The sequence below is a fragment of the Colletotrichum costaricense genome (genome assembly GCF_030867565.1).
Source record: "Colletotrichum costaricense strain IMI 309622 chromosome Unknown Scaffold_7.1, whole genome shotgun sequence".
Classification (NCBI taxonomy): domain Eukaryota; kingdom Fungi; phylum Ascomycota; class Sordariomycetes; order Glomerellales; family Glomerellaceae; genus Colletotrichum; species Colletotrichum costaricense.
In genome coordinates this window covers 128,859-146,348 of record NW_026848236.1, presented here as the reverse complement: position 1 = coordinate 146,348, position 17,490 = coordinate 128,859, and the positions used below count along the sequence as shown (strand labels likewise).

The 17,490-nt window shown below is 49.7% G+C and overlaps 7 protein-coding genes across 7 annotated transcripts; 2 read left to right on the top strand and 5 right to left on the bottom strand.

Annotated features, from left to right (window-relative positions):
- Window positions 1-927: 927 nt before the first annotated feature.
- CCOS01_07252 (uncharacterized protein) lies at window positions 928-1,782 on the top strand (the record flags this gene model as incomplete). Its single annotated transcript, XM_060455419.1, has 3 exons — window positions 928-1,108; window positions 1,304-1,363; window positions 1,430-1,782. 3 exons carry the CDS (start codon window positions 928-930, stop codon window positions 1,780-1,782), a joined length of 594 nt encoding a protein of 197 aa, XP_060313311.1.
- A 1,194-nt stretch (window positions 1,783-2,976) lies between these two features.
- CCOS01_07251 (uncharacterized protein) lies at window positions 2,977-4,916 on the bottom strand (the record flags this gene model as incomplete). Its single annotated transcript, XM_060455418.1, has 3 exons — window positions 2,977-3,746; window positions 3,819-4,704; window positions 4,779-4,916. The coding sequence occupies 3 exons, from the start codon at window positions 4,914-4,916 to the stop codon at window positions 2,977-2,979; spliced, it is 1,794 nt and encodes a 597-aa protein (XP_060313310.1).
- A 1,125-nt stretch (window positions 4,917-6,041) lies between these two features.
- On the bottom strand, window positions 6,042-7,736 carry CCOS01_07250 (metalloprotease; the record flags this gene model as incomplete). Its single annotated transcript, XM_060455417.1, has 2 exons — window positions 6,042-6,637; window positions 6,695-7,736. 2 exons carry the CDS (start codon window positions 7,734-7,736, stop codon window positions 6,042-6,044), a joined length of 1,638 nt encoding a protein of 545 aa, XP_060313309.1.
- Window positions 7,737-9,597: 1,861 nt separating this feature from the next.
- CCOS01_07249 (uncharacterized protein) lies at window positions 9,598-10,202 on the top strand (the record flags this gene model as incomplete). Its single annotated transcript, XM_060455416.1, has 3 exons — window positions 9,598-9,616; window positions 9,687-9,823; window positions 9,960-10,202. The coding sequence occupies 3 exons, from the start codon at window positions 9,598-9,600 to the stop codon at window positions 10,200-10,202; spliced, it is 399 nt and encodes a 132-aa protein (XP_060313308.1).
- A 940-nt stretch (window positions 10,203-11,142) lies between these two features.
- On the bottom strand, window positions 11,143-11,343 carry CCOS01_07248 (uncharacterized protein; the record flags this gene model as incomplete). Its single annotated transcript, XM_060455415.1, has 1 exon — window positions 11,143-11,343. One exon carries the CDS (start codon window positions 11,341-11,343, stop codon window positions 11,143-11,145), a length of 201 nt encoding a protein of 66 aa, XP_060313307.1.
- Window positions 11,344-12,928: 1,585 nt separating this feature from the next.
- Window positions 12,929-15,247, bottom strand: CCOS01_07247 (fungal specific transcription factor domain-containing protein; the record flags this gene model as incomplete). Its single annotated transcript, XM_060455414.1, has 1 exon — window positions 12,929-15,247. One exon carries the CDS (start codon window positions 15,245-15,247, stop codon window positions 12,929-12,931), a length of 2,319 nt encoding a protein of 772 aa, XP_060313306.1.
- Window positions 15,248-16,120: 873 nt separating this feature from the next.
- On the bottom strand, window positions 16,121-17,268 carry CCOS01_07246 (uncharacterized protein; the record flags this gene model as incomplete). The annotated part of the gene is made up of 4 exons (XM_060455413.1): window positions 16,121-16,400; window positions 16,467-16,758; window positions 16,814-16,941; window positions 16,994-17,268. The coding sequence occupies 4 exons, from the start codon at window positions 17,266-17,268 to the stop codon at window positions 16,121-16,123; spliced, it is 975 nt and encodes a 324-aa protein (XP_060313305.1).
- Between the last annotated feature and the right edge of the window lie 222 nt (window positions 17,269-17,490).

Below are 17,490 nucleotides of genomic sequence, written 5' to 3'. Positions count from 1 at the left end.
TTGGGCTTTTCCGACGTCACATCGCTGTTGGTCAAATCTTTTTACGGATCTTGCCTGCCAATGAGACAGGAACCAGTAGCCAAGTCCACAGAACACTCTAGGGAACTTCCTGAACAATGTAATGCATATTCATTGGAGTAGCTCCGCAATAGCCTTATGAGATTCCAGCCGTGAAGGGTATCATATGAAAATCGGCGTAAGACGTCCGGTATGGCCGAGTGGCCGGAACGGTGGGGGCACGGCCTCTTCCGAGGCTGGACCCGGTGGACGGGTGAACGTGACGTGACGGGCTGTCCGCAAAAAACTTCGAGGGGGGAAAGAAAGGAAAATCCCGCTCCGCCTTGCCCTACGGATGCCCGATGCCTGTGCGTTTTTCCAGGGTTCGATTCGGCTCGTGCATGTTCATCCCACATTCCGAAACGAATTTTGCTGGTTGACGTAGGTGCCATCTAGGATGGACCTCATTCTAGAACAGACGAAAAAGGCACTGCCGTTGGCGATTACAAGGCCAATGCCTGTTTCTTCTTCCAGACTCCCACCAACCGCGCGGTTGCATAAGAAAGTTGTGATGATAGATGAGCAACTACGTACACAGGTGGAGTCTCAGCCTCAGTGGCCTGAGCCGCGATATGGGATGATGTGGATGGATGTTGGTGGTTTTGTTGGTCAAGAAGCTTTTTTTTACCAGGTTTTCAGGCGGGGAGATCACGTTGTGCCACGGATCTCCCGGACAGAGATTCATCAAAGTTGGCTCACTTTGCTCTAGATAAATAAGGAACTTGAATCCCGCTAGAGAACTTCTGCTCAGACACTCATCACTTCTAACTCAAAGTAAAAGTAATCACTCTTACCTCAGTCCGTCACTACTACAAGCTATTTACAGCTTCAAACAATCGTTCAGCAACTACTCCCAAAAATATCACGAATATGCAGCACATCGGAAGCCTTCTTTTGGCCTTTGCCACCCTCACTGCGGCAGTTCCAGGACTTGCTCCGGCTAGCGTGAGGTCTGCTAAATCTTCTCACGTTCGCCGCGCCGACACCAGCTCTTTCCAGATCTACGCTTATGGCACTGGAATCGGTGGCCTGGCATTGTTCACTGCTGGAGGTAAGCAATTCCCCCGACTGCCAGTTCGACTTAAGCTTTGTCTACAAAACTGTAAACTGCCGGTCGATACCACCTGAAGATGGTCCCGAGTCTTCACCTAGTGTCTCTTCAGATGCAGGAACTTTACCGCCAGTTCGGCTCGGCCTAGGCCCCAACTGCCGAGACATACCCTTAGACTAACACTCATTTGCACAGGCGATGCCTACTTTGGAGACTACACTCAGTTCAACGACTCCAATGCCGCCCCAGTAATCTGTAAGTACCAGCTACCCCACTTTCCTTTCTCGGTGAATGCGGGACTGACCGGACGATCGATGACAGTCACCCCTGAAGAAGATGATACCGAGACATGGCTTGGAGCCCCTAACACCACCGCTGTGACTACCGCTCCTACCTGGTCCAACCTGACCTTCACCATCCCGACCGCCGACTCCGGCGTGCACAATGTTGCTTTCCTCAATAGCAGCGCGTCCACAACTGGCCGTAAGACCAGCGGTTTCAGCTTTTACGGCAACTTTGTGCTGGTCGAGGCTGAGGATGGTAGCTTTGAGTCTTGGTGGTATGCTACCGCCACCGACATCGATGGCATCTACAACCTGAGGTGGAATGAGACCGGCGATGACACCGATGACAAGATCATCTTGAACTTGAGAAGGACTGCTCCTTCCAACTAGGCTCTCAGCCATCTTTGGATTCTGTGTTTATCTGGTACAAGTCAGGCTGGTGTTATCTTGCGGTTTGATGAATTTTAGCTCCGATCGCAAAGGTAATCACTTCAAGGAGTGAAGCGGGTTTGGGCCTAGCAATGGCGCAAAAAGGTGGAGTGTTTAGGATGGTGCAGATAGAACTTCAAATGTTTTCTACAGTAAATTTATGACTCTCATTGAGATGATCTTTGGTGTTCCATAATTTGAAGGCCTCTAGTGAAAACCAGACAGCGCGTTGTATTAATGCAGGCGAAGTAAATCTTCAACCTGTAAGGAGACAATTACCTCCAGATCGTGATGACGAATTACCTTCTGCCAGACCTTCTAATTCCCCAAGTACGTAGAGATATCACGACGGCTTCGGCCTCGTGGTCCCGGAAGTGGTTTGTTGTCGCCCTCGTCATATCGATATGCCCCACCCCCACAACCCGACGTGAATTCTTCACCCATGTTCTTGCCGAATCGGTCACGACATAACCCCCTTTGCCGCACACCTCTTTCCACCTCCATCCTGAAGGATCTGACTATTTGGCGACTGTGACTGAATCTTACTAGGGCTTTTGTTGTCATTTCATAGAGGGCGGCGCATGTGCTTTCTCCAATGGATATAGCCAGTATTCAACCCGCTTTGTATAAGGCTTTTGTGAGAGAGCGAATATCAGACACACGCCACCGCAGCCAGCACGCATAACGTTCGCCCGCCTCTATTGTCCTTGCCTAGGGAGGCGTGACACAAAGATGCAAAGACATCCAGTGTGTCTACCAAGCTTACCAGTACTCTCGATGAAGGTGACTATTCCTTCAAGTGCAAGATAACTTTCAAATGTATATTGATGTCTCTTACATCCCTAGTTTTGAGTTCGAGAAAATGAAAGAAATAAAACATGTATGACTAAAACTGGCTATTGCTTCAAAAAAAAATGTATTCACGTGGTTCGCAATGGGACGGCCAAGACAAATTTGATACGCTAGGCACCCTCAAGGTAGATTATGGATTCCACCGCTTCTTTTTGACCTCAAAGTTGAAGTTTTACTCTGTATACCAATCTGTATCTTTTAAGTGAACATCCGCCATACATCTTTTACATTGACCATAGATAGAACAAGAGCTTTTATCAGTACAGATGCATCAATCTCAACACGAACCCTCCGTCTTTCCGGTCACAACTCGTTAGAATCCACTCCACTCTCTTCATTCCCAAGTACATCTGTTTCTTTGTGTGCTGCAGCAACTTGCTGAGCAATCTCGGTCCAAAATCCACACACCTTCTTGGTGTTCTGGTCGTCTGACTGATCTAGTAGGAATGCAGGCTGGCCGATAGGCGCATACACTGTGAGCACATTCTTCAGTTGGTCTCCATTACTACAATCAGCAACGGGCCACTTTGGCGGATCTCCCTTGAGTACATGCGGCATCGGGAGCGTATTCGGGTCGCCACCTGACAGAGCAAAAGATGCGAAGTAGGTCTGGTATGCCTGAGCCACGTGCGTATTTACAAGAAGGGAAGCATACTGCGCGGCGAAGGGGACCTTGTTCTTCAACAGGATGTCCTTGGCTTCTTTGACGTTGTTGGAGAAGAGAGCCACTAAATCCGCCGCGTGGCGGGCAAGCTGGCCGATGGGAAATCCGTATCGCATCATATGCGCTATGCTTGGATATGCGGAGTACAGATCGCGGGTGTTACAAACAAAGCTGGCGTCGCGAATTACAGTGGCGATGCAGAGCCGATAGTCGCCATTATAGGGTAATTGGGCACATGGGTATTGGGTGGTTATTTGTTGGCGTTGAGGCGCGAGCTTGGCTCCTGGTAGGAAAATGTGGAGGAATGCGTTAAATGTGTCGGAAGAAGTCACCCACGACGGAGTAAAAGAAGCGCTCTCATTCAGAGTGTGCGAGACGATAAGTGACTGGATGGACTTCCAATAATTACCTGAGGGCACAGCATTAGCGAGCATATAAAACGAAAAGGTGATCATCGCAAAGCACATGATCTAACACTCACCACTTGCAAATGAGATGGTTGGAATTGTGGTGATCCATTTCCCGTCCACAGCTGGTCCAACAGGGAAAAGACCTGTCTGTCTAACAGTGTTGAAGAGCTGCTGGTTTGCTGCTGTTAGGTTGGTAGACTTCCTCAAACAGTCGATATCAAAGGTCAAGCCACAACCAGCAAGACTAGAGAAGTTCTGGTAAATCTGATCCAACTTGCCCTTCGGTTTATTATCCCACGCCCATTCAAATGCCGGACTCTGGATAGCAAAGGTTTTGAACGTGGGATCCACAGCACCGTCTTCTCGAATAAGATGGTGAAGGATAGACCCGGCGCCAGCAGACTCGCCCCAGGCACTGACCTTGGACTCATCCCCAGAGACCTGACCAATGTACTTCTGCACCCATTGGAACAAAAGAGCCTGGTCGTATAGTCCCGCATTTGGCTGAGCGTTCTTTTGCATATAGTCTCCTGAAAGCCAGCCGAAAGCACCGAGGCGATAGTTGCCAGCGACAAAGATTGTCTGGTATTTGCTTGCGGTAATAACGGATCGACCAGTATAAAGAGGACCTAGCTGGTTCTTACTGCCGAAGGCGAATGCGCCGCCATAGAGCCAAACAACTACCGGCAAAGCCTTCACCTTGGTCGATTCAAATGCAGTCTTTGGTACGTAAAGGTCGAGAAACAAGCAGTCCTCGCCTTGCTTCGTGACTTGGTCATCTGGGGTATCGACAGGATCGTCTCCGCCTGGTGCATTATCGACATCTTTCGGGTCAATCTGGATGCAGTTTCGTCCATTGCTGACGGGCTGAATAGATGAATTTACCCATGTAGGGAACGCTGGAGATCCAAACCTTGGAGGATTGGCGCCGAAGCGGACGTTCTCAAATAGATAGATCTTCTCATATCATTAGTTGGAGGACAGGCAGTGAATTGGACTCAGACGTGTTCACAGCGGTGCGAAGCGCCTACATTTGCGTCATCCTTCATGGGTTGACCTTGGTATACTCCCCATGGGAGGTTGAGTGTGGGTTGTGCTGCAGCCTCTGCATTGAGCGTTGGGAGATGGGCAAAGCCCATAAAGCCATACACTAGCAACTTGGTAAACATGCTGAGGAGAAATGGTGGAAAAAGAGGAAGTCTATCGATACTTGGGAGGGACAGTCGCTGCAGGGCCAAAAGACCCTGGTCAAGTTGAAGTATTTATGATCTCATGTTGTCATGCAAAGCTCCCTTTGCCAATGATTGTGTCTTTGCTAATATGTGATGTGATGTGGCACTAATTGTAATCGACCTGTGCTAGTAGGGTGTGGTTTTCAGTGAAGCAATCTTTCCTGCCGTGCCTGCTCAGTCGCTAGACTTTCAACAGAGGCTGGCATGACATCGACGGACATGGCCAAGATCGTCAAGTTTTCAGCCAGCCATTATTTGCGCCTGTAGAGGTGAGACTAAGTATGCACCTTAACGTACTTCCGAGACCATCCCTGCGCCCGTGGCAGGCGGAACGGCACGCAACTCCCTTAAAGCAAGTGCGACCATACGACCCAGGCCATGTGGGTCCCGGGGATGCGGGAGAATGAGACATGGCTTCCTAGCATACTGCGGCTGAACCTCGATATATCATCTCTCATAGCAGATCCTTCATGATGTTCACACACCACCAAAAATATGCCCAACTTAGGCAAGACATGGCGTCCTGCGCGCCGGTCCTAGTACATCATTGGCATGAGCGTTGATTGTTTTCGGTGACGGTGTGCGGTCACGTTTGGTAGACATTTTGAGTGAAGCTACGATTTGATCCCGAATACGACTTTTGGCCTCTGAAGCCAACAAGGTGTCACGTGGGTGTCACCGGTCGATCACAGGGCCGATGGACTCATCGCATATTTTGACCTTAGGCATGTCAGCGAAGATCAGTAGGAGCTTCATATCTATTATTCGATCAAGCGGGTCTAGGCCTGTCAGGGCATAATGGCACCAGTCTCCTCCTAAACAGGATGGTGGCAATGAGAACTAAGAGTGAGGACTCCTTCTCACAACATTAATAAAGAAGTCCGCATATAATAGAGAAAAGAATAAACCACAAAAGATTCGGAACAACTAAGTAAAGTTCTTAGCAAGCACTTCAAGCGTATGCATCTAGGTGCTCACCTCCGGATGACACAATGGCAGTTGTTTCATCAGCTGGACCAGTTAGTTACGTACACTGAGACGCCGCATGAGAAATATCATTAGCTAACCAAAAGCAATCCAGTCAGCTCCAACAGTGTACAGCAGACTATCGTCCCAGGTTTCCCCGTGCCAAATGAACCCATCTGGGGTGATCTTGTCCGCAAAGACCTTGACCCTTAGCTTCTTGGCACTATCCATGTCCAGCTCACTCAGACCGATGGAGACTTTGGGCGTCTTTTCGAACGCACCATTCCCCGCGAAGTTTACCTTGACTTTGGTCTTTGCCACCGGGGGAAACCATTCCCGCACATTTGAGGAGCTGACCTTGCCGCTCTGGACCCCTTCCTGATCTGCGGGGTGGGCCACCCACGAGGCGCTAGCGCTGTAGCAAACGGTGTCTGCCCAAGTCTCGATGACCAATTCGAAGCCTTTGTGCGTGACTGCTCGGGCAAAGCATCTAATCCGCCAATTTGCATCCTTTCCTAGGTCAAGGCCTGTCAACCAAGTTATGATTCTGGGAGGCTGGCCCTCGGCGTAAGCGTCCCGCGGGAAATCAATCTGCGTAATATCTTGGCTCAGAGTCATGCCAGTGGCATCATCTCGAACCCGCTTCGCCGGCACTCCAAGGTCTCGGTCTTCAAGCGTGCTATAGGAGCCCACTGTTCAGGCATCATTAGCATCTTGGATTGAATTTCAGCTTAGTATGCGGCCCATACCTTGATATTGTCGCTCATCTGGTGAGAATTCGAGCCAAGTCGCACCGGCATTCTGCATTACTGAGTCAGACCAGGTGTCCATGTTAAGCTTGAAACCTTCTTCGGTGATAGTCTCGGCTCCAAGCCGCACCCGGATGTTTGCGTTGTTTGTCTCGTCGAGCTGCGTCAGGCCGAGAGCCATCAGAGGCGGGTCGTCATATGGAGGAGTGAAGTCAACTGCCTTCGAATTCAGAGCCACAACGTTATTTTCGGATGTTCGAATTCCCGGTACAATGTCAAGCTTGCCCTCGTTACGCGTACGAAAAGGGTATACCCTGTTGATGAAGCTCTTGTCTTTGTCTGAAAAGTTCAGGTTCTTTGGGGCAGATTGCCTGTTCACGGTCCACTCAGGAGGGAACCAATAGCACATGATTGAGTTGGGATCGAAGGATGTCTTTGTCAACCTCGTTAAGTCGGGCTCCAAGTTCAGAATCTGCTGCTTTGTGGTTTCCTCGTCCCACTTGTAGCGGGCAAGACAATCAGCAATGACGCGTGCCCTGTCCCATTCGATCCGGTTGGCTTGGTGTTCATGGACACAACCGATGGCGTGGCCAAACTCATGCAAGACAAAGTGGCAGATCTCGCTCTTCCTAGAGTTGTCGTTGATTTCGTCGAAATGCATGGTGGGTTGTTTCTGCGATAGGACGAACTTAGTCGCGTCCCTGCCAACATACGACCAGGTACCTGCGTATCCCGGCAGTCGGAAACCGATTCGGATGTCTGCGTCGGCTTTGTCGTTCTCGGCCAAGAACTTGAAGCTGATATTGGCGAACTCTTCCCATCTCTGCGCCCAGTATTTCACACTCTTTTGGACCTGGAGACTGCCATTCAAGAAACGAACGTGAAGCTTCTTGCCAGCGGGCCAGAACTTGTCACCGTTGACAGCCAGATTGGAAGGAGCGCCATCCTCGCCAATAAGATTGCCTGCGGGAATAGGTTCTGAGCCTGTCTGGAGACCATCGGTGCCACAGAGGGGAAAGAAGATCGTGCTTGCAACAGACATCGTGGATAAGCTATCTGGGGTTCGTAGATACAAATTACGGTTTGGAGTGATTTGATGGATATAATCGAAACTGACAGAAAGTTAAGCAGGGGTGGGAATCCATTTCCAGAGGTTGGTCTGATGTGAGCCTTAAGAACTAAAATACAAGTCGCGTTCTGTGATTATACATCTCGAATCTCAATATTCAAAACATTATCGAACACTCCACAAACGACCGTTTGCGGGCTATCACTGTAGACAGAGCCCTTCATCGAGGCTGCAGTGTCACAAAAGAGGCCACACACTTCACTACAAACTAAACCACTTAAGAAGGTCTGCGAACGAAAATTTCCTCTCCTATCACTCGCTACTCCCTGGCCTCTCCCATAAAAGAATCAATGAACGTACTTTCGAAGCCCGCCAAAGGTTGTAGCTGTACTCCAAAGAGGTACTGCCCTGGCTATCCCGGTCGAGAGATACATGTAATCACCGCGCGTAAGACCTCGCTCGAGCGCCGATCAACGCGGCAGGTAGTCTCAGCCAGCCAGCCACTCCGTCTCCTATGCTTCCAGCCGCCCCTGCCTATCCCTGCACAGGTTTGGCCAAAGCTAACATCGTTAAACAGCCAATCATAACTCGAAGGGCCACCTGTCTGTTTGTCGATCTATAGATCCGCAATTTACCTGAAAGCAGTTAAACCTTACACCGTGTATAACACGACATCTACCTAATTCCAAGACAGAAGTGTAGAGACTTTCTCCAGGAAATATGCATGTAGCTTTCACACCGACATTTCTGTCGCCATTTTGGCTGAGATTATCTCATGATGTCGAATCTTATGCCCAAGCTTGGCAGAAGGGAAGAGACACTCATGACTCAGTCCGGGTGCCTCATGTTAGGAAGCTTTGGATGAATTTGAGCGTACATTTGCGAGCAAATTTGGCGCAACCGTCTCAGTCTACATTCCGCTTTCGGCGAGCCTGCGGCTGAGTGCTACAATTTTTGATCATAGACAGAAGTAGATAAACTCCATAGGCAACAGCCTCACGGTCTGGCTTACACACCGACACTTCGTTAAGATCGCCCTCGAGACAATAGTCATCTGAGTGGCGGTAGAATGAGCAGATGCGTCTAGAGCCAGCAGGTTTCTCACGTCATTTGTATGTCTTATGATGATGGGATTGGCAATTTGTGATGGGAGGGTACTAGCAACAGCGACCAAAATCTGCATCAACATACCAGTCATAAACGCCAGTTTCAGCTCAGTCTCGAGTACAGTGGAGCAAGTAAACTTGAAGGCTGCTGTATGGACTCTCTGGCTCCAGTCCCCTTTCATGCATGGGAGAGACTGTGGCTATGACAGAGGCTGTCATTGGTGCACGAGCTCAAGATGTTGAGGAGTGAGCAGCTTCAACAGTTCTTGCTCGGCTGCTCAAGGTTGAGGACAAGGCATGTGTGTGATCGGCAAGAAACGATCAGCTGGCTCATTTTGTGATGTATCATAGAGAGGAGGGAGGTCAGGGAGTTTCGCGACGTAATTAAGACATACGAGAGATAGTCCAGGAGGGGTCAGATGAATCTCGAAGCGAAGGCTGAACTTGATATGCACAAGCATTGATCCGCAATAGCACGGAAGGGAAGAGGGGTGGCCGCGGGCCAACTTTACACTTGAAATGATACCCTGGACCTATCGACTGAGTGGCTATGGGGGCTTACAATCGACATGAATATAAAAACCAGTAAGTTCCCGAATTTCTGGAGGGGAGATTTGTCACAGCATCGCACGGATTCAGACTTTTTCTTTACCTACTCCCTGTCTATTCTTTGTAAACTACCAGTTCCCACTTAACGATCAACCATACTCCTTACACCACAGATCATCATGGCCGAGCAAAACGTTGGTGAGTGAACTTCGCCTCTCGCCGCACATCGATTAGCCTGCTTGGCTCTAATCGTACGTGTCTCGTACAGGTGCCGTCGTTGCCCTTTCGCCCCCGGAGCAAGGTGACAATGTCTGGGAGGCGAAGCAGGTTGAACTCGTCCGCAACCTGCCACCCGGAGATGACCAGGGACGCCATTCTATTGACTGGAGCTTTGGACCTGTCAAGGTAAGTCTTCCAAAGGCTTTCTCCCCTGAGAAATTTCGTAGCATCAAGCAGCAGTGATTGCAAGATTGCTTCTGCAGGTGCAAAACTCAGTCATCCTTTGACAGATTTTAACTGAGCAAACTTTTCTGCGACATAGATCAGCGGCTACGTCGATACAAACACTTTTGAAGTCGGTCTGACCGTCTCGATTGCCGGCATCAACATTGGCAACATTTTTGGCAATCTCAAGGACGGTGTTGGTCTCAAGATCAACCTTTTGGCTGCTAAGGGCGAGATCAGAGTTTACCTCAAAAACGGGAATGAGGTCTGGATTCATCTTGACGTCAAGATTGTCTTCGATGGCCACTATGAGGGAGATTACAAGATTATCACTATCTGATAAATATTTTTTGTCCGCATGGCCACCAAGCTTACATGTACGGTACGTAAAGCTCGATACTTAATGTCAGCCATTGCGAGACCGACAAATAGATTCATCATTATTTGTCGCAAAGGATTCTAGCAACAGTCTTTACTTTACTTGACAACAAGAGTCCAACTTGAAAGTCGTTGTTTGATTTAAATGCGGATCAGTTGATTGAGTATGATATAATGAAGCATTTATCATTGATCTTGAGACTTGTCCGGACATGGCGGCTTGCTGCACAAGAGAATGCGAATCACAAAAAGACTTACGTCAAATGGTGGTGTCATCTTATCAACTACCGCGCAAAGTGATTGAAATTCGTGAGAAGGCGTCTGGTGACGGGGCAGAACAGAACATAGTAGGAGCTAGTGAAAGGCCGACAACGGGTAAAGGGGCATCGCCCAGTAATCAAAGACATTGACATACCTTTAAATCTAATTAGATGAAGAACATTTAACAGCCTCGAGGTGGTTTCTTATTTGAATGTTCCATGGTGGCTAATAATACAGGCAAGATATCATAAATTAGAGTCCGCTGGAATCCCAATTCATCTTGCAACAACTGAAAGTATGCTACCATCGACTGCCATGGGCACTCGGTGCGTCTTGGACAAGATTGTGTTTACATCAGCTGTATTGTTACGAAAGGTACTTTTCTTCGGAGTTCGAAGGTGGTTAGAATTCGTCCTCTTCTCTGGCATACGTTTGACGTCGTATCACCAAAAAAGCGAAGTGACTGGATTTCTCTGTGCAACCTCGTATTTCTACGCTGGTCTCGCTATCTATATGCTCCAAAGCACGTCTCTGACCTCATTCATAGCCACATTAAACGCTCAGCAGCACGACAAATTACATACTGACTGAGGTGCAAATGGCGCTCAAGGGGCATACCAAGGGTCTTTACTGGCGATGCTCTAGCATTTGCCAGTGTAGCAAGAAGTAGCGCCGCAGCAAACGTTCTTGTGGTTGGAGCAGGTGCAAGACCAGATCTGGCGACTAACAAGCTCGTTAACGACAGCTTCGGCGCGAGCCTCAAGGGCTTCAGCAGTCTCAATAGCGGGCGCTGCCATGGCGAAGGCGGCGAAAAGGCCGATGATCGTGGCAGAGAACTTCATTGTGGGATTTTGCGGAGATCTGAATATGACGGCAGTGGGCGTCAATGATCCATGTCGCCATAAAAGGTGGGTGGAAGTTTAGCGGGGACTTACTTATCTAGTTGAGAATAGATTCTGTGAAGTTTGATTAACTTGCGGTCACCGAATTCGAATTCGAGGTTGTTGATGATGAGAATGTGAGATAGAGAGGAGTGGAGGAGGGCTTTATTTATATTCATTAACTGTCTAAATTTACTCGCGGTTAGTTTGCCAAACCTCGAGACTATCCACAAGGCACCAGACCAAGCTGTCCCATCAAGAACAGGAAGGTGTTTCGGAACAAAATCCGGTCGAGTTCTAGCGCGGTGGCATGGAGGCACGGCAGCTACCACAAATCAACCGAATACGCTTGTTACGTTGACGGGAATTCGGGCATAGTGACCGTAAGCGGCTCTTTGTAGTCATGATCAATTAGCAGATCAAAAGTCTTCGCAACGACAGACTACATAGTATGACGGCTGCGTTAGAGAACTCAGCATAGGAAAGTGCAAACACGGGCTTCCCATGAACCCAACAGGCACCATGTCACAACATTATTTTCCACCTGTGCCTACCATTTCACTGAGTCCTTGGGAAGCATGAGGGTTGTTCAAACCTCAGATCAATGTGTGGAAGTTCAAAAACAAACATCGAGAATGAACTGAGGATAGGTACGGTAAGTACATCGCCAGACCATATCCATTAGGAGCAGGAGTTGTCATGGCCGAAGTCTAAAACCTGAGTAGTTTCTTCAAAGTCGGTTTGTTCTGTTGCGCTTGAAGGAGTACGATCACCAAACTTTACATGGAGAAATAGGCTCCGAAGGATTCGATTGCATCAAGCTCGTACCTTGTTGAGCCAAGAACTGAAGGATTTGTTTAGCGAGCAGCCCTGGCTCGCTGTGTCTGCGTTGTGCATGCAGAAGGATCAGCCAATGCGTGCTGGGCATGCCTTGCTTGAGTCCAGAGTTGCCTGATGTTGACAGAAAGGAGTAAATGTTGCATTTGAGTCCAAATATGACGACTCCAATGAGCAAAGCCCCGGCCTGAGGACTTTTGACAACTATCTAGAAGGGTGATTAGCGCCGAATGAGGAGATGCTTGCGGAGTATCGAGTACAATGCTGCCGCTACACATTTCAAGGAATTTCCAACTCGAACGCAATCAAAGATTCCATTCAATGCAGCGATTTTCAAGTCCTGAGACACAAGGTGCTTTGGTTCTTACAGCTGTGACACTAAGTCCTCAGCTTAGGTATGTTGCAACTCATATTTACCACCTGATTTCTATCATATTTCCCCCTCCTGTCTTCGGCGCATCCTCCCGACGCCCGACTACAGTGTTGGCCTGGTAGCTAAGCTGCCAGCGCGGGATTCTTCAAAATTCAGTAACAGAACACGCAGTCCATTTTTTTGATAATCAAATAAGCATTGGGATGTTATGCATACTTCGCAGATGGAAGAACATTTGAGTCTGGTCATCAAACAACATTGATGGAGTCAACTTAATCGCTGCAAGAGTTCGTAATGCATTGACATATTACACTGGCCGTACAAGCACAATGTACCTCATGACTGTGGCCACTGTTCCGTACCATCCGGAAAATGCCCATCTGTGCCTAACATCCCCCAGAGATGTTCCAGCCGAACACCCCCAAACAAGTCCGTATTGCTGATCTCGGTAAACATACCCGACAAATCCGGAAGCTCAAGGTCCATCAGGTCAATATCTGGATCCACATTTACCTCACCGACGTCCCTCGCCGGCGTCTGTGCAGTCTGCCAGGGTTCTGTTGTCGTTGTGTTCAATGAAGCTCGGTTCTGACGATGGCCAGATACGATCTCTGACATGTTGGATTGCAGAACGGAGCACGCTTGGATGAACCGGGGGTTCTGTGTGACCTTTGTGTACTGCTCCTCCGCATACTGTGCTGCTATGCCCAGAAGCTCCAAGTCGGACCGGGCAAGCCGCGAGCTGGGTTGTTTGAGGATGTGGAGAGCGAGAGCTACTGCGGACATGAGGGGTTGGGTCATTGTGAAAATCATGGACTCTGATCGGTTGTGATGAGACTGAGCGAAAATTCCGCCGTTACCGCCGCGCGGCGCAGGGGTTGCGTCGTCTGCGATTTCGCCAATGAGTCTGGCCATCGCTCTCGCCGACCCAATGCAGATCTCTGCGCCTCGTCTGAGTCTTGTGAGTTCGACGGATGACAGTGCCCCCGAGTCTGCTTGTGTGTTGATATGTGTTCGATACATCGACTCTGGGAAAACCAAGGCCGCTCGGTGGAGGGATATGAGGGCATGGTGGTAGTGGATAGCGAGGAAAATGGCAAAGTGCTGATGTCCCGTATCACACAGGTCGGCATTTCCACTATTAGGACCTGGAGGGCGGATCTCGGACGGTAACGACTGGGCCCATTCCGTTAGTGCCGTATCTAGACGGACCGTGTCACCGAGAAGGATTCGTGATGTCTGGGATTGCCCGGAGCGGCGGTAAATGTGAGCGCTTATACTGCTGATAATGCGTGATAATGACGCCCAAGGTTGGAAGTAGTCAATAGTATGTCGATCACCCTGGGCTTCAGGGCTCGATGTCGATAGTGTCGAGGGTGCTGGAACTGGAACTGGGTCCGGCAACTTTTGGTCACAGTCCGAATCGTGGATCGCACTTGGACGGCCGGTCTCAAGCTCCATCAGCTTTTCGAGGGTGTAGCATACCCACCAAACTTGAGTGTTCAGTTTCCGGTTCGCTTGGTAGCCTGGCGAAGCTGCAGAATCTCCAGTATCTGGCGGGTTGCGGGAGTGCCGTGTTGAAGCATGTCGGTGAAGGCCAATGGAATGGGCAATGCGGATAGCTTGCCCAAGAGTCTGCCATCCTTGGCCCTCTTTGCTACGACCACGCAGTGCTACGGATAGGAGTAGTAGAGCTTGTACCGAAGCCAAGTATGGCGTGGATATCACATGCGCTAAGAGGCTGTACGCGGCAGTGAGGTAGTGAGTCCCAATCTCGGCCAATGTTCCGGTCTCTTCATCTGCACCGATGCAAATAATGCAGTAAATGGAGACTAGGAGTGGAACTTGGGATGGCTCAATGGAATTTTGTAGAGATCCGGACGCATCGGCGTCTTGAAGTGTCGTAAGTCTTCCTAATTCCGAGCGGATAGTCGGCTCGTCAAAGACAGGGAAAAGAGGGTGAATCCTCTTCATGTAAACATCTAGGTAGGCATCGAGGGTGGGAAGTGGAGGCAGAGGGGGGAGTTGAAACGATAAAGGCAATTGGAACTCCTCAACGTGGTGCATCCCGAAGCGGAAGTAGGGCGATAATGGCCGAAGACCGCGTTTGCGGAAGAAAAGATCGGCAAACATCGTCAGAGACTGTACACTGCTACCACCCATGAACTTTAGCCGATGTGGACTCTCATCAGTGTTGAGCGTCATGTCGGGGTTCAGATCCGCATGCTCATGAGGACTGTGATTTTCTCGCGCGTTGGCACGATATGCCTCCGCGACCCATGAAAGCTTTCGTAATGCCGCATCTTCGGCTTCGGAGCCGTCATCGTACGCCGGCGATAGATACTGCCGAGGGCGCGGAGAGACGGCGCGAAGAGGATCTCGAGGTGTCTCGGAAACCCCCTGTACACTGCCGCCGCCCTGACTTTGTGTGCTGGCGCTCTTGGCCGCCCATTTCCGTACGGCGTGCTGGTTCGGATTTCTGGGGTTTGTGGTCTGGCATTCATCGCCCCGGAGGATGCAGTTGTGGCATTTTGGAGTCTGCGCATCGCACCGGACCTTTCTTTTGCGACATTGATTGCAGGCCAGAGACAGTCGAATGCGCTTCGGTTGGGAACTTTGCGGCTGTTCGCCCGAGCTGGATACGGAGTCGGGCATGGCTGCTGACGGAAGGTGAAAGAGCAGAGGTTTTCGGTTGGGAGATCCGGACGGAGAGCCAGTCTTCTCCTCGGTCGAGGCCCGGAGGTCTTCAACGGCAAGGTATATACTGGAGACCCCTCACAAAGGGTCCTGTGTTACTTGAAAAACAGATGGGTTGCATTCGACAGGAAAAGGGATACGTGTGCCGGTTAGTTTATCTTGCATTTCCCCACGCGCGTCTGACCCGAGCGTGGGGCGCACTTGACGCTTCCCCATGCCGGTTCTGAACCTACTAGTGCCAATTCAGACCGCAGTCAAGGGAAACCCCGCGTTGGGAATCCGGGGGCGGGGGACTGCGGCATTGTGCCTCGGGAAGAAAGGCCACCCAATACACTGCCATTTGTAATGCCAGCTCAAGTTCTGCTTCATTGCTGCCAGAGCTGCGGATACCTCAAACTACGTTTCAGTTAGTAAGATGTGGGTATGTAATATCCAGTTTAAGCTATTTCCTCACGCGGGCTACGATCCGACTGGCCGATGAAGCCGTACCCAGAAGCCAAGAGTCACACATACCTACCTATAAACTACTGACCTCACGCCTGCTGTCTGATTGATGAATATCGAGAAAGAAGCAGAACTTCTCTGGTCTGGACATGCAAGTCAAATTCGGTCATCAAAACTGCGGTGCAGAAGAGATCATTGACGCTTGACTTAGTACTTGCTTACTTATCGGTTGGTGAGGTAAAGATCTGGATCAACGCAGATGGTGGGAATCTTTGCAGGATCTCAAGTTGGCAAAATTATTGGAAAAGCAAACCAAATGCATACGAAATCGAATAATCGAAATCATAGAATAGCATGTTCTCTTAAATGAGACTAAGGCCTGGACTATCAATATGCCTTCACCGCCGCCAATTGCAACAGCCTGTCCGTTACAATAGGCTTCTCCAGAGGTTCCTCGCGCTCTTGTGGGTCAAGAACCCCGTCCCTCTTTGCCTTTCCTTGGGGATGGATGTTTGTGTGCGGCCAGTGCGTGGTACCTCCCCATGAACGGAAAATGTCCGCTTTCTCCTTCAATGCCTGTGGGTCGGCGAATTTGACGGGCGTGAAGCAGACGTACTGCGCGTGTCTGATTTGAGTTCCCGTGGGATGTTTGGCGTAATGCATCGATCTTGGCACGGTCAACATGAAGGGCTCCTAAACACTGGAAACAGGTGCTGTAGAGATGTAAACATACCGTGAATCCCAGAGCACCAGGTCGCCTGGCTCAAGGTTGGGTTTGATGAGGCGACACCCACGATCCTCGAACCACTTGACATCCTCTTCCTTGAAAATGAACAGGTCACGATAATTCGCTTCGGGAGGTGGGGCGTCTTCATGGTTTGCCATTTCTCTTGTCTCCTTGAAGAATTGATCGTAGAGCTTGGCGGAGCCATCCATTAGGATGAGGCCGCCATCGTCATCCCCATTGGGGGCGAAGTTGAGAAGACCTTGGATGCACTGAAGGCCCTTCCTCTTGGGATCCTGGTCTGGAATTCCTCTCTTAGAGAACGAAGTGATTGGGTGGTCTACAGGTAGACTTACCACAGTGCGGCCATGGAGACCACTTCAAGTCCTTCTGGCGAGGAAGCGTAATGTTGAACATGTCAAAACTGACCAGCAACTCCTCTGTCTCCCAGATATGAATGAATGGGTTCATCACTCCAGGCTCCCTATCAAAAGTTCAGCTCACATAACACGAGTCCATGGACCGGTGCCACTCACATTCTTGCTTCCCACGCGAATCGCTCATGTGGGGCGCAGTAGGACCCGTACATGCCACCCTTGAACGAGACGGGGAGGTGCTCAGAGGTCCACGTGTCTTCGTTTTTCGGATCGAATCCACGATTGAAAGACTTGAGCCATTCGACCTGCTTTGATTTGTAATACTCAGCTCGTTCAGGAGTAATAGCGTTCTTAATAATGGCGTAGCCATGTTCGAAGAAGAAGTCGCGCCAATCGCCGTAGTTTGACTTCGGGGTTAAGAGGCTCTCCGACATGATTGATGTTTAAGAGTGAATAATCTGTCAGATTGGTAGTGCGTTTGCTATGAAAATTCAAGAAGGTGTAATCACGTAGTCCGATCTATTGAAGAAGATGCAGTGAATCTGGATTATCCTGTCATCTTCTCTTTGACTTTATGTCTCCTCTCTTTCCTGCCAACAAGTAGAGATCTCAATCGTGAACTCGTGAAGCTATCCTGAGACCGCAAGTCAGGCTTC